Source organism: Phyllobates terribilis, unplaced genomic scaffold (assembly GCF_046119375.1).
Source record: "Phyllobates terribilis strain yellow unplaced genomic scaffold, ASM4611937v1 Scaffold_6671__1_contigs__length_42873, whole genome shotgun sequence".
NCBI lineage: Eukaryota > Metazoa > Chordata > Amphibia > Anura > Dendrobatidae > Phyllobates > Phyllobates terribilis.
In genome coordinates this window covers 21,227-35,662 of record NW_027369413.1, presented here as the reverse complement: position 1 = coordinate 35,662, position 14,436 = coordinate 21,227, and the positions used below count along the sequence as shown (strand labels likewise).

General features: G+C 29.7%; 1 protein-coding gene across 1 annotated transcript; it reads left to right on the top strand.

Moving 5' to 3' along the window:
* The first annotated feature begins 382 nt into the window (after positions 1-382).
* On the top strand, positions 383-11,608 carry LOC141251116 (uncharacterized). The gene is made up of 11 exons (XM_073670237.1): positions 383-456; positions 4,516-5,548; positions 6,120-6,122; positions 6,235-6,297; positions 7,325-7,517; positions 7,579-7,727; positions 7,833-7,900; positions 9,722-9,824; positions 10,745-10,824; positions 11,361-11,412; positions 11,471-11,608. The coding sequence occupies exons 1-11, from the start codon at positions 383-385 to the stop codon at positions 11,606-11,608; spliced, it is 1,956 nt and encodes a 651-aa protein (XP_073526338.1).
* Positions 11,609-14,436: the final 2,828 nt, after the last annotated feature.

Sequence of the window (14,436 nt, the reverse complement as noted above, 5' to 3'; positions counted from 1 at the left end):
AAGTGTTTTCTCTCTTTCTCTCTGAAAGTACTTTAAACTCTAACTCTCAAACAATAATAAGAGCACTCTCAATACACTCAAACAGTTACACAAAATTAGGAATAGAAGGTAACGTCTTTAATTCCTACAACTATCTTATATTTATAGTCGAGATAGCCATGCACTTCAACCTGTTGAATTGCCCTTGAAACAGAAGCACGACTCTACAACTTTCATTGGTTGACAAGAATCCCTTTCTTGAATAGCAACCAATTCTACGAACCAGGTAACACGCGTACGCTCCAGATCACGTTTCCCTTTGCAACTTGCTTTGCTAACAACCTCCTTTAGCACGTGCTCTAATACATTCCACTTACGCTTTCCTTCAACCTGAAGTGCTACCATGTGTACAGTCTATATTGCTCTACATGCAACTTACTTCTTGGATTTAGGCGCGCTCCACGCTCTAACTCTCAAGTAGCTTGCACGCACATGCTGGTTTGCCTTCTGTTGCGCTTAATATCTCTTCGCATCTTCTCTTTCAGCGAGACTATTGCATTGCTCAACGAGACCTTGTTTTCACTTCAATGCTTGAAGCGACACCTTTAAGCTCAATATTAAGTCAAAGCGTGACTCTAGCTCATTAAGCTAGTTCATAATCTACATAAATCTAAATCTGCAACTTTAAACACTCATGTAGATTATTAGATACTAAGTTTGTTATCATCAAACTAGAAAAACTGATTAAGCTATCTCAAGCTTAACTAACATTATCTTTACACCTCAACGCTTCTTTAGAAGATATCTTTTATATATCTTGATCTATCTAGGATATATCTTAGACTCCAAGCACTTTCCTTCCGAAGTCCCTTCAGTTCACTAGTTTCCTTCAACATCCAATTGTCACGCACAATTATTTTGTATTTTCAGTTTCTTTATCAAACGACCTTCAAATACACTTAAACTTCACAACAAAATTAAGTGAAAGACACTTAATATTATTGAAACTGAAAACACATAGGGAAAAGGTTGGGAAGGAATTAATTCTTCAGTTCCCTTAATCCAACAAACATATATGACAAAGGTTAGAAAAAGAATGTAAAATATCCTACGTGCATAGGGTCTATTAAATTATACTCCCTCCATCTCTTTAAATTCTTGCCATTTTGATTAGTGTAAATTATTCACAATTTCGGAGATTTTTTTCTGTTTCTTCTCCATATATAAACAAAAATATATTTATGTGGAGTTTTGTTTGATTCGTCTTGACGAGTACTTTACAAATATCAAATTTTATGATTTTAGTTAACATATAACTCGAGATATTAACGATTGTTAATATGTATTGATTTTATTTAACATATAACTCAAAATATTAACGATATAAAATATACATTAATAATTATGTCTAGAATAAATAAGAAAAATACAAAGAGATACAGGAATTATCTTCTTAATATATATTAAAGCTAAAATATTTCAAGCCTTTTCAAGAGTTTAGACCCCACACTTGCTTATGTGTCAATCTCTTATTTGTCACACTATTTTCTCTCCTCTTTATTAATATTTTAGTTTTTCCTTTCTTTATCATTTAGATATATTATTTATATACTAATCAAATCTTATTCTTAAACGATTTTCTATTTAATAAGAGATTTTATAAAATCTAGGGTATGTCTATAAAATCATATCTCTTATTTATTTTAATTTATTTATTGTATTTATAGATTTTATGAAATATTATTTTACTATCTAATTATATATATCCAATTGTAGAACAATTATATTTATAAATAATTATATAAAATAATATTATAAAACTAATATTATAAAATAGGAGATATAATTTTGATTTCTTATAAATAAATAATAAATAATATTTTATAAGAAATTATTTTTGATATTTTATAATAGAAAAATAAATAATTTTGGCCATCATCAACAAGTATGCACCATTGTATAATACACTAGAATATAAAAATTATTTTATATCTCCTATTATAGGAGATATAAATAAAATATATAAACCATATATGATATACACTAGAATTATAAATAAAAATAATTTTATTTAACATATTAATAAGAATTATTTAATATATTAAAATAATAGTGATTTATAAATAAATAATTTATCAATTCTTACATGATCTATAAAATTATATTTATAAATCATGCATATAATATTAAAATATATATTATAAAAACATGTAGAAGAATTTATAAAATATTATTTAATATATAAATATTATTTTCTATGCATGGCATGACAACGTAAAAGTTTAGAATATTTCATTTTAGTTTATTATAAAATCATATCTCCTAAAATCTCTCTTATCTTATATAATACAATATAATTTCAAATTATATCTCCTAAAATCTCTCTTATCTTACAATAATATAATATGATATTGTTTTTTTATAAGATTTTAGTTTATTTTAAAACTACATCTCCTAAATCTCTCTTATCTTATGATAGTACGATATACAATAATTAAGAGATCATCTTTTAATTAAAAAAACCATAAAATTTTATTTTATTTTAATTTATTTCAAAACTACATCTCCTAAACTATCTCTTATCTTATAATAGTACAATATAAAACAACTAAAAGTTATCTTGTAATTAAAAAAAAAGTAGAAAAGTGAAAATGGAAATTGTATCAATATGTACTATTTTATGTTATTTTATTATAAAAATATGTCTCATATATATCATATAACTTATAAAAGAATTTTATCTTATTTTTATTTTAGTTTATCATAAAACTTATCTCCTATAATCTCTCTTATCCTATGCTAGTACAATATAAAAAATAAAAGTATCATCTTCTAACTAAGAAAAAAGTAAAAAGATGTTATTGAAAACTTTATCAATATGCACTATTTTGTATTATTCTATTATAAAAATACATCTAATCTATACATAAAATTTATAGGTATTTTTTATTATTTTATTATAAAAATACATCTCATAAAATTTAGACCCCACCATTACTTATGTGTTCATTCCCTATTTATCACACTATTCTCTCTCCTCTTTATTAATATTTTAATATATTTTTTTCATCACATATATATATTAAAGCTACAATTAGATATATTATTTTTTATTATTCAAATCTTATCAAGTCTTATTCTTAACAGATTTTTTTATTTAACAATATATATTGTTCCTAAAATTTCTTATTACAATGATATTTATTTATAAGATCAATAAAATCTAATAAAATCAATACAACCTATACATATTAAATTTATCAATTTCTCCTTAATTTTAGCCAATTATTTATCAGGTATAATTTTCTTATTGAATCTATTATTGGATCTATTTTTGTGACACCTTTTTTAAAAACAACTTCAGCAAAATAAACTACTTTATATTAATATACTGTTTTTATATTAGACATTACCACATGTATATACTATATAATAAAATAAACCTATTTAAAGTCTTCTCAAGAGTTTTGATCATATAGCTGATTATGTGTCCATCCACTATTTGCGACACTATTATCTCTCATTTTTATTAATTTGATTTTTTCTTTTTTTTCCATCACCTATATATTAAAGCTAGCATTTATATTATTTTTTATTAATCAGATCTTATTCTTAACCGATTTTCTATTTAAGAACACAAATTATTCTGAGAATCTCTTATTAGAGTAATATTAATACATAAACTCCCATATTTATAGGAATACATTTCAAAGATAATTTTATCTAAATTTATTTAATTATCAAATTTAAATGATTCTTCTAAAAAATAACTTAATAATTAAAATGTTAAAAATTCTTTTATAAATTTAGATTATTTTACTTAATAACTATATCAAACATATATAGACATATATTTTAATATATAATGAATACTATTATAAACTACATTTCTTCCCTATGATTTAAAACTACCATAATTTAAATTTTATGTTGTATAAAAAATAAAACAAATTTTTGTGGATTTTTCAAAAAACTTTCAGAAAATAAATTTTTTTTATTCATAAATAAAATTTTCATTTAAATTTAGAATGAATTGTTTTTATATATTATTTGGATTATAGTAGTACTATTCACTATGTATCACTATTTATCTAATAAATATTTATCATCTCATCAAATCTCACAATTTAATCAAATATTACATATAATCTCTGTTATAAAAAATATTATTTATAATTTATATTATTAAAATATTCTTGTATATGACACGGAATATATGCTACTATATCATGATTCCCCCGTGTGAGCATAAGCCGGCTCTGACCATAAGCCAAATTGCATGTATAAACTATATATATACGTGCATATGATCTACTAAATTGTATTATACCATGTCCTCTCTGACCATAAGCCGGCTCTGACCATAAGCCAAATTGCAGGAATACACGCGGGTTCACATATCCTAATAATATAAAAAGAATTATACTGTCATATGTTCTAGCTATATAAACCATTAGGATAGATCAGATCATTACCGGTACAACCTAAGCTCTTCTATTTCTTTCTCAAAAAATTATATTCGTTACTCTACCATAGCATAAGCCCTTATTCATATATGGATCTCCGAAATGGATACAATTCTACCACACAAATATACCACAGCCTATACCCATCAACTGATCTTCCACCGGAAACTCTCCCTCTCTCGGTCGCTGACTTCGTTCTCTCCCTTCTCCAATCAACCACCACCTCCCTTGACACAACCACCGCCTTCATAGACGGTTTCACAGATGACTCTCTCTCCTATTCTGAGTTCATTTCTAGGGTTCGTTCCCTTGCAAACTCTTTACTTTCTCAAAACCGCCCTCTTTCTAAGGGCAATGTCGCTTTAATCGTTTGCCCCCCTTCACTACACATTCCGGTTCTCTACTTCGCCCTCTTATCCCTAGGGGTCGTTGTTTTTCCCGCTGACCCTCTAGCCAAAGACTCTGAATTAGCCGATTTCGTACAAAAAGCGAAACCATCCATAGCTTTCACCCTCTCAAATAAGATTGCATCACTACCCTATACTTTTTCTCACGGAACCATCTGCCTCGACTCGTTAGAGTTTGACTCAATGTTGACTTTTAAAAGTCAACCTGGATCTGATTGTCCAATTCCAGTTGTGTACCAAACAGACATTGCAGCCATGATCTCCTCATCAGCGACTACAGGCCCTGCAAAGATTGTTCAGTACACGCATCGCAATGTCATAGCTTCTATATCCGTCCTTAGAAGAGTTGATGATGATGATACTGAAAGGACGAAAGTTACACTATTGACGACAAATTTGGATTTGTGTCTAGGGTTTAGTGTAGTTTTGAGGAATGTTGTGATGGCGCAGTCGCTGGTGATTCTAGAGAAAAGTAAAGATCTTGGAGTAATAATGAAAGTGTTGGACAAGTACAAGGTTGATGTTCTTTTCGCATATCCTTTGCTTGTGGGAGCTATGGCAGCCAAAGAAAACGAAGAGGTGGTTAGTAGGTATGATATCAGCTCCCTTAAAATGCTTATTACTGGTGGCATGCAACTCCAAGAGAGACATTTCAAATTATTCAACCAAAAGTTTCCCCATGCAAATGTAATGCTGGTACGTACAAGCATCGATCTCTCTATCAATATTTGTTTCATACATTAAATTAAGCTCAAGGAAGTCTAAATTAGGGGTTTGGTTTTAGCTAGAAAAGCAAATTAAGAATGAGAATGGATTTTTTAAATTCAATTGTTCGAATGGATGGGTTATTTAAGTGGTCGTATGCGGTGCACATGACTAATTGATCTCTGATAGTCAATACCACTCAATGATCATGTCATTGTTAACCAATTTTTTTGTCTTTTTAGCCAGTTCTTTTTCATGAATGTGTAGTATTTTATATATAAATATGTAGTAGTTTTTCTTTTTTGAAAATACATTTTAGTTGTTGAATTTTTCAATCCAATTACCAAGATGGATAGGTCATTTAAGTGGTCATATAATCATGCACATAACTACTTGACCTCCAATAGTCAACGCCAATCAATGGTCAAACCCGGTCAATGGTCGATATCGGTGCTGACCCTTTTTTTTGACCTCTTTGCTTGTTTTTCTGAGCCAATCTTTTTCATGAATGTGTAGCACTTTATATGTAAACGTGTAATAAATTTACGTAAATGTGTATTAGAATGTGAGTAGTTTTAGTTGAGTTTTTCAAGATTTTCTTACTAATGTGCTTGAAAACTTGAATAGTGTGCAAGTCTTCTTAGTTGATTGTGCGTATGTTTCATATATATTTGCAGGGTTTTCTTAGTAAATGTGTAAGGCACGTGCATGTAATTGTTGTAGATGTGCATCAGAGTATTGTAATTATATGAGGTTTTCTTAATAATGTGCAAGATTTATTGATGAATGTGCATGCAAATATTAATACATGTTCAAGTTTTTCTATTATAATGTGCATTGAAATATTATTACTATGAAATGTTCTATTACGAAATATCCTTGCATATATAAGCTTTTGTGAATATTGTTATTGTGAATATGTATCAAAATATATTATTGTGCAATGCTCAAACTTACTAGTTGAATGTGCATTAGTTTTCTTATATATGTGCAATATTTTGTTAATAATATACAAACATTGTGAATATGGTTGTTCTGGATGTATATCAAATATACATTAGTTTTCTATATATATGCAATATATTCTGAATACATGTGTAAGGTTTATGAGCAAACGTGTAAGGTCATTTAAGTAAATATGCAGGACATCAAAGTAAATATACGTTGTTTTATGATTAAATGTTCTTGAAAAAGTTAATATATAACCTTGGTATTTATATGTATATCACTTTTCTGTATATGTGCAAAACTGTATTAATAAATGTGCATGTAAATGAAAATATGTATGAAATGTTTAAATTATTGTCCTTAGAAAAGTTATACAAAATCTCTAAATTTTTATTGCACCTACATTCAACTCATTCCGTATTTTAAACAAAAAATATTGCACACTTAGGAACAAGATAAATGATGTCTTCGAAAACCCATAAAATATATGTGCAATTTCATACCATATTCAAGTATAAAACGTTTCGTATTTAGATAAAATGGTGTACACGTTGTGTGAAAAAACCCTCCCCTGAAAAAGAGATATTTTTGGGACAAAATAAGAAAAATTAATATGACATCAATGCCGATCAATGTTATAGAGTTAGTCAATCCATGTACAAATTAGAGTTTAATCCTACCCTTTAAATTCAAGAAAATCCAAAAACTACATTTTTTTCTCATTTCTCAGAAATATATTTGTTTCTCACATAAAACTTTTTCTTAAACTTAAATTATATTATAAATTTGGCGTTTTTTGCGCATGGTTGATCCGTGTAGGGATATGGGGTGACCGAGATATGCGGAGGGGCGACGGTTCAGCTAGTCGGGAACAGTGGGCCGATGTGCTACGGCAGTATGGGCCGCTTGTTGTCTCACTTGCAGGCCCAAATAGTGGACCCAATAACGGCCCATGCTTTGCCGCCAGGATTTCAAGGGGAGCTCTGGCTTCGTGGGCCCACTATCATGAGAGGTATGCTATTTTCGCCTTATGATAGTCCGATTCGGGTGTCTTGAGTTAATTACTGCTGCAGGTTATGTAGAGGATGATGAATTGACTGCAATAAGGCTGGATTATAAAGAGGGCTGGTTTAAAACAGGAGACTTGTGCTACTTTGACTCTCATGGCTATCTCTATTATGTGGACAGAGTCAAAGAGTTAATCACCTACAAGTCGTATAAGGTTTCTAGAATTTTAGTAGCATTTTCCGAAGATTTATTTCATATTAATTTTAATTGATACTAATAAATAAACAGTTTATAACGAGTCTAAATCTTGTTTTTTTAGGTCTCACCAAGTGAACTGGAGAAAGTTATATTGCTTCATCCGGGAGTAGAAGATGTTGTTGTTGCACCGTAAGAATTTAAATATGTACCCTATGGACTAAAAGGCAAATTAATTAATTAGGTATATATAAAATAACTCAACATAACAGGTATTTAATAAAATAAGAAATAGTTAAAATCATACTTAAATAAGTATTTAATATATGTTCGAGAGACTAGACTTGATCGACCTGATCAATTAAAAATCAGTCAGTCGAACCCAGCGTGAAAATTAATTTTTAAAATGAATATCTATTATTAATTAAAATTTGTTTTGTTGTTATGAAAACCTATAAAATAATTGAAACGACATTCCTGACCTGCTGGGCTAACTCGACTCAAACCGGACCCAATCGACCCGAAAATTTATCAACCTGAACTTGATTTGAACCCGAACCTGCTCGACCCGAACCCGACCATTTTTCCAGGTCTGATATATATGCTACAATTAACAGAGAAAACATAATTAGAAGAAAAAACGTAAAGATAATTAAATAAATTTGAAAATAAAGATAATGAAGTAGCGCATATATGCAAATAAAAGAGATATCGAATTTAACATTAGTTAATGACTGATTAATTATTGCATCTAGATAGATTTTTTCCAAGGAATAAACTACATACTGTATACGTCCATTTATAACTTTCTTTTCAAGGGGTGTCAAACTATGGACCCTATCTCTTTCGGGTCCGAATCTGGTGATAATAAATTACTAAATAATAAAAAAGAATGAATTTGGGTCGTTGATTTGTGCTTGATTTAACGGCCGGGGACGCGCATATGTCCACGCTGGCAATCCCGGTTACAGTCCACGCTCTATATATTCAAAATATGTTCATCAGTTGTGATCTATATGTTCACTATTATTGAGAGGAATGTTCATCAAACATTTTAGCGTTAATGTTCATCAGTGTTGAGCTATATGTTCATCAATTTAATACTAAATGTTCATCAATGTACTGAAAGACGTTCAACAAAGTCAGGAGGAAGAAAAAAAGCGGAACGGAAAAGGGAAAAAAATGCTTCACCCACGCGCGCAGTACCGGCCGTTAGATTGTGGACAACTGACAATAAATCAACGGCTGAGATTCATTCTTTTTTATTACTTTATAAATATATTATTACCCGATACTTTTCCATCTCTTTAAGTATATAATACTTAAGTAACATTAGTTATTTATTAATTTAAAAATATCATCTTCTTATTTATTCTAAACATTTTTTATAAATTTTAAATTATTATTATTTTTGAACTATAATCACATATTATTCAATTTAGTAAACATGTGACATCAATTATATATCTTTTATTCACTATTATATTACTAGGATACATACTTATGTATTCTTTTTGAGGATATAATTTTTTATTTTAGTCGAAAACAAAAACTTCATTTTTATACAAGGAAAATCTTCATTGTTAAAATTTCAACATTATCTTTTATATTTAATTATAAATATATCTTATAAAAAATAATGTACATAATTATTGTCTATGAGAATGATATTTACTTATATTGTGACTCAATGTAGTATAATAATCATTTATTTATATATATTTAAAAATTATAATATATCTATAAGTTATTTTATCTCAAATATAAAAATATTGTATATATAGTGTACATGACACACATGCCAAACTTATAAATCTAATCAAACAAAAATGCAATTATAGTTTTCTTTTAAAAATTCTTTACTTCTAAAAATCTTAATTACTCAAGACAGGTTAAATTTTCAAGTTTGTTCTTTCATATTTCTTTCTTTCTTTCTTTCTGTATATAACATCAAAAACAAATCACAGTATCCAAATTAGCTTTAAGTAATATAATTGTTTAAAAAAATAACAGTTATGAAGAGGATGGAGGTGGAGAAGTTCCCATGGCTTTTGTTATTAAGAAGCAAGGAAGCACGATCAATGAATCCCAAATCATGGACTTTGTAGCTACCAAGGTACTTTACACATATATGATATTCATGTCCAAAATAAAGTTATATCCTATAGATTTCGTTTTGTTATGTACTCGTTAGTATTAAGTTTTCATGTGTCATTTATTTTAAAAGTAGACATACATTGTAAATTTGCATCATGTTCCGAAACACATTTTACTTACTAGATTTTTTCAATACTAGTTTTTTTTTATCAGTTACATTTTAATACTTTCAATTAGATTAGTGATGCCAATTACTTATTTTTTCCAATTAGAGAAATACTATTTTTCTTTATCATTTTTTATAATATTTGAAGATTAAATCATTTGAAACATGAACATCATATATTTTTCCAATATTTTACCAATATAGTTTATTTAAGTTTTAAAACTACATGGATAAATTTCGATACTCGTTTAGATATACCATCTAACTATCAAAATCATTAAACATGCTTAGACCATTTAATCAATTCATATCAAAATATCAATCATGTTTTTAAAAATAATGAAAATTAATATATCTTAACATTACAATCAACAAGAACTGCATGGATCGATAGGTGGTAGACCTGACAAAAATCGAGTCGACACAAAAATCAACTCGAACAGTTTTAGGTCATATAAGTTGATCCATTTTTTACATGAAACCGTTTTGACCCGTCCCGATGACCCGATAAATCCTGGATCAAAGCACGACTCGACCCGTTGGGTCTTGTCGACTTGTTGAGTAAAAAAATGTAAGCATAAAAGATACGAAAATAGTTAAATAAAAAATAAAATAAAATTATTTTTATTGAATTTTTGTATATTTATTACAAGATATTTTATTACACTTTTAATAGAAAAATCATCAAAAATGAAAAACATATCTATGTTAACCAACCTGTTGGACCGACCGACCTTTAAACATGTTATAATCGACCCATTTCCCGGTAATAGTTTGACCCAACCCAAAATGACCCGAACCTGAAGAAGTCTAACCTGAACCCGACCTGTCCGACCCGATTGCCGCCAACTGGGTAGATTTTTCTGCATAGATTTTTTAAATGTATTCAACTTTCGAAAAAAAAATCAATAACGCAAGATAATTCCAACATATATGCACAATGTCGGTTTAAATACATGTCAATACAAATATGAAGGAAGTTTTTACTGAAATTAACTTTGATGTGGGAAAAGCTTTTCACGTGAATTTCACTATTTGAATTATGAACATAAAATATTAATTTGTGAATATAGAATGATATTCTAAAAAAGAGTTATTCATAAGATTATCACCACATCACCTTGCCATCATTTTATATTTTTTATCACATACATATATTAGTGGTGAAGTAATAGGTATCTCGATTAGCTTTAGACTTAACTAGAGTTTTAGAAATCTACTTTACCTGACGTGTGAATTGCAATTGAATTAATTTCTTTAGTTTATTTTTACTATACCAAATCTAACTATAATGTTTATTTAAAAGTTAAAACACCACTAAAACAACGCTGTAATTATTTTAGAAGCTTTTTTGTTTTATTGTTATGAATTTATGTTTTTTTTTTCAAGACTTAGTTTCTTCAAGAAATTAGTTAAAGGACATAATTTAAAAGAAACAGTTGTTATTTAGTTGGCACTAGAATCTACATACGTTTATTAATTCTGTTTACGATTTATAGGTTGAAGAGTACAAGAAGATAAGATATGTTCGTTTCATCACTTCCTTACCGAATTTTGGGAAGGAAAACTCCCTTCCGATTTCTCACCAAGGAAAGATTCAGAGAAAACTCTTGTTTCTAAGCGACTACACTCAATAAACTAGCTACCTAGCTACTCGAGATCTGCCTGCAAACTAGCAAGACAACAAAGGAGAATATAACGGGGATTATGCTGGTCTGTGTTTGTATCTGTGTGATCATAAGTGAACGTGCATTAATCTGAATACTAGTGCGTATTTGGCTTGTCATGAATATGTGTATTGATTTAAATATAAGTGTAGTAGTGTACACTAGTTTATTATGGATGAGTGAGCATTGCTGAAGTATGAGTGTGTTGTTTTTGTATTTATTTTCTAATTCTTACTATTTAGCAAAGTTATTGGATTTCAGAGAAAAGGTTGTTGGGTTGTCTACAAACAATTATACCTTCATGGAAAGGAGACGTATCAGTTGAAAATAGAACTTTAAGTAAGATCGAGAAAGAACTGGAGCGTCCAATTCAATGATAAGTACGGTGGATGGCTTGTTCAACGTGGTGTTACCAAGTATGTATTAGTTTGACTATTAGCGTGTATTGATTTGTATTGAGTGAGCGTCCATTGATTTGAATATCAATGGGTATTGATTTGTGGTTAATTCTTTTAACGGTTAGTCGCTAAAGTATGGGAGTATTTTATTAAAGGCTCGTACATGTTTAAATTCTCCCAAAAACTTAGGATTCTTAAAAGCTATGCTAAAGTTTGGGCTTCTAAGAACATAAATTATTAGTTTGGTCAACTTTCAGAAGCTGAACAACGTCTCAATAATCTTTACAATTGTTTAATAAAAGATCCGAATAACTTTCACCTAAGAAATAAAATTTCAAATCATTCGAATAAGCTTGCTTTTATGCTCAAATTTCATTTTAAGATCTGGAAGACCAGAGCTAAGATTAAACACCAATTCCTTAATGATCAAAATAACAAATATTTTCATTTTGTAGCAAGAATCAAATCTTATCGACAAAAAATTCATTCCTTTAAAACTTGTGATAATTTTCTGTTGAATTCTCAAGACGAAATTACAAAAGCTATTACCAATGAATTATCAAACAGATTTACAGCTAACATGAACTCATACATCTCAGACCGAGATTTAGACATTATTTCACAATTAATTAGTTCATAAGATAACTCATTATTAAGTCAAACCCCTACTTTCTCCTAACTTAAAGTGGCAGTGTTTGAGCAACCTCCAGATAAGACTCCTGGACCCGATGATTTCTCAATAGATTTCTATCACAGATATTAGAAAATTATCTGCCCATCATTTTTTGAAGCAGTCAAGGCTTTCTTTTATTCCGGACATTTGTTGTCACATTGGAATCATTCCTTTGTTGCCCTTATTCCAAAGAAGGACTCTCCTATCTCGATCAATGATTTTAGACTTGTTGGCCTGTGTAATTCAACATATAAGATTATTACAAAACCTTTGGCAAATAGACTCAAGACAATTCTTCCAAAGATTATCTCTCCTTTCCAGAGTGTATTTGTGCACGGTAGGAATATCCAAGATAATATTCTGGCAGCCCATGAAATTTTTCACTCCTTCCATAGACACAAAAAGAAAACAGGTAATTGGATGGCTGCTAAAATAGATATGGAAAAAGCATATGATAAATTGGATTGGCATTTCATATTCAAAATTCTTTCGAAGTTTGGTTTTTGTAACAAGTGGATCAACTTAGTTAAACAATGTATTACAACCTCAAGAGTTTCAAGTTTTAGTTAATAACCAACCTGACCCAGAATTTGGTCCCTCATGTGGGCTTCGTCAGGGAGATCCAATAGCACCTTTTCTTTTTATCCTAGGTATGGATTCTTTGCTCGATCTATGACTATATTATCTACCCTTCCGAATCGGAATGTAGGTATTCGTTTAGTTCAACACGGGAACGTTATTCCCTTTCTCAGTTTTTCAGATGTCACCCTCGTTCACTGACGCCAATATTGATAACGCGAATTTCATCAAGAGTTTCCTTCAGGTTTTCTCTTCTCAAAGTGGCCTTAACATCAATTTCAGTAAAAGTTCTATTCAATTTCAAATGGCCTTAATAACTCTACTCAAAATGAACTGGGATCTATTTAAGAGTTCCGATCACAACTAAATTAGAAATGTACCTTGGGATTCCCATTGTCAAAGGTAAAGTGTGCAATGCTATTTTTGAAACTTACAAAGATAACCTTAAAAACAATTATCAAAATGGAAAGGTAACACTTTGTCCCAAGCAGGTCGTATACAACTTATTCAAAGTAATTTGTCAACTAAACTAAACTACCTAATGCAATGCTTTCTTCTCCAGAAAGGCGTGTGCACAGATATTGACGACATTCATAAAAAAAAATTTGGAATAAATCGACTAGGAATTATCGTCCGTCGATTGGTTGGAACAATATCTGTAAGCCGAATAAAGAAGGAGGGGTGGATCTTTGCCTCACTTATGAAAATAATGTAGCTCTGCAAATGAAGCTTCTTTGGAGAATTTTGTCTTCTCCAAATTCTCTTTGGACCTCAATCATATATGAAAAATACCTCCACACCAGTGATATACTTTCCATTTCTAAATTTACCTCTTTCTCCTGGCAATTTAATCGTCTATTAAAATCGAGATCAATTTAAACTCCACATTGGTTGGAAAATTGGAAATGGTAGCTCTATCATGTTCTGGACTGATAATTGGCTTGACAATGTTGACCTCAAGTCCCATATCTGGGATAACAACCCTTTAACTCCTCTCAATATCTTTTAGACTCCTGAAAGATGTTGGGACGTGCACAAACTTGTTTCTGTTCTTCCCGGTCATATAGTTCAAGAGATCTTACAAAAGCATATACCGAACTTTCCCAAAGATGATAAAATCATTTGGACTCCTTCAGATGATGGTTTAT

What these genes read in the sequence shown, in the direction of transcription:
- LOC141251116 (XM_073670237.1), top strand. Translation starts at nt 383, where the DNA reads ATGTGTACAGTCTATATTGCTCTACATGCAACTTACTTCTTGGATTTA. An exon ending in TCACCTACAAGTCGTATAAG is followed by an intron (nt 7,728 to 7,832) that starts GTTTCTAGAATT and finishes TTGTTTTTTTAG; the next exon opens with GTCTCACCAAGTGAACTGGA. An exon ending in ATAATTTAAAAGAAACAGTT is followed by an intron (nt 11,413 to 11,470) that starts GTTATTTAGTTG and finishes TACGATTTATAG; the next exon opens with GTTGAAGAGTACAAGAAGAT.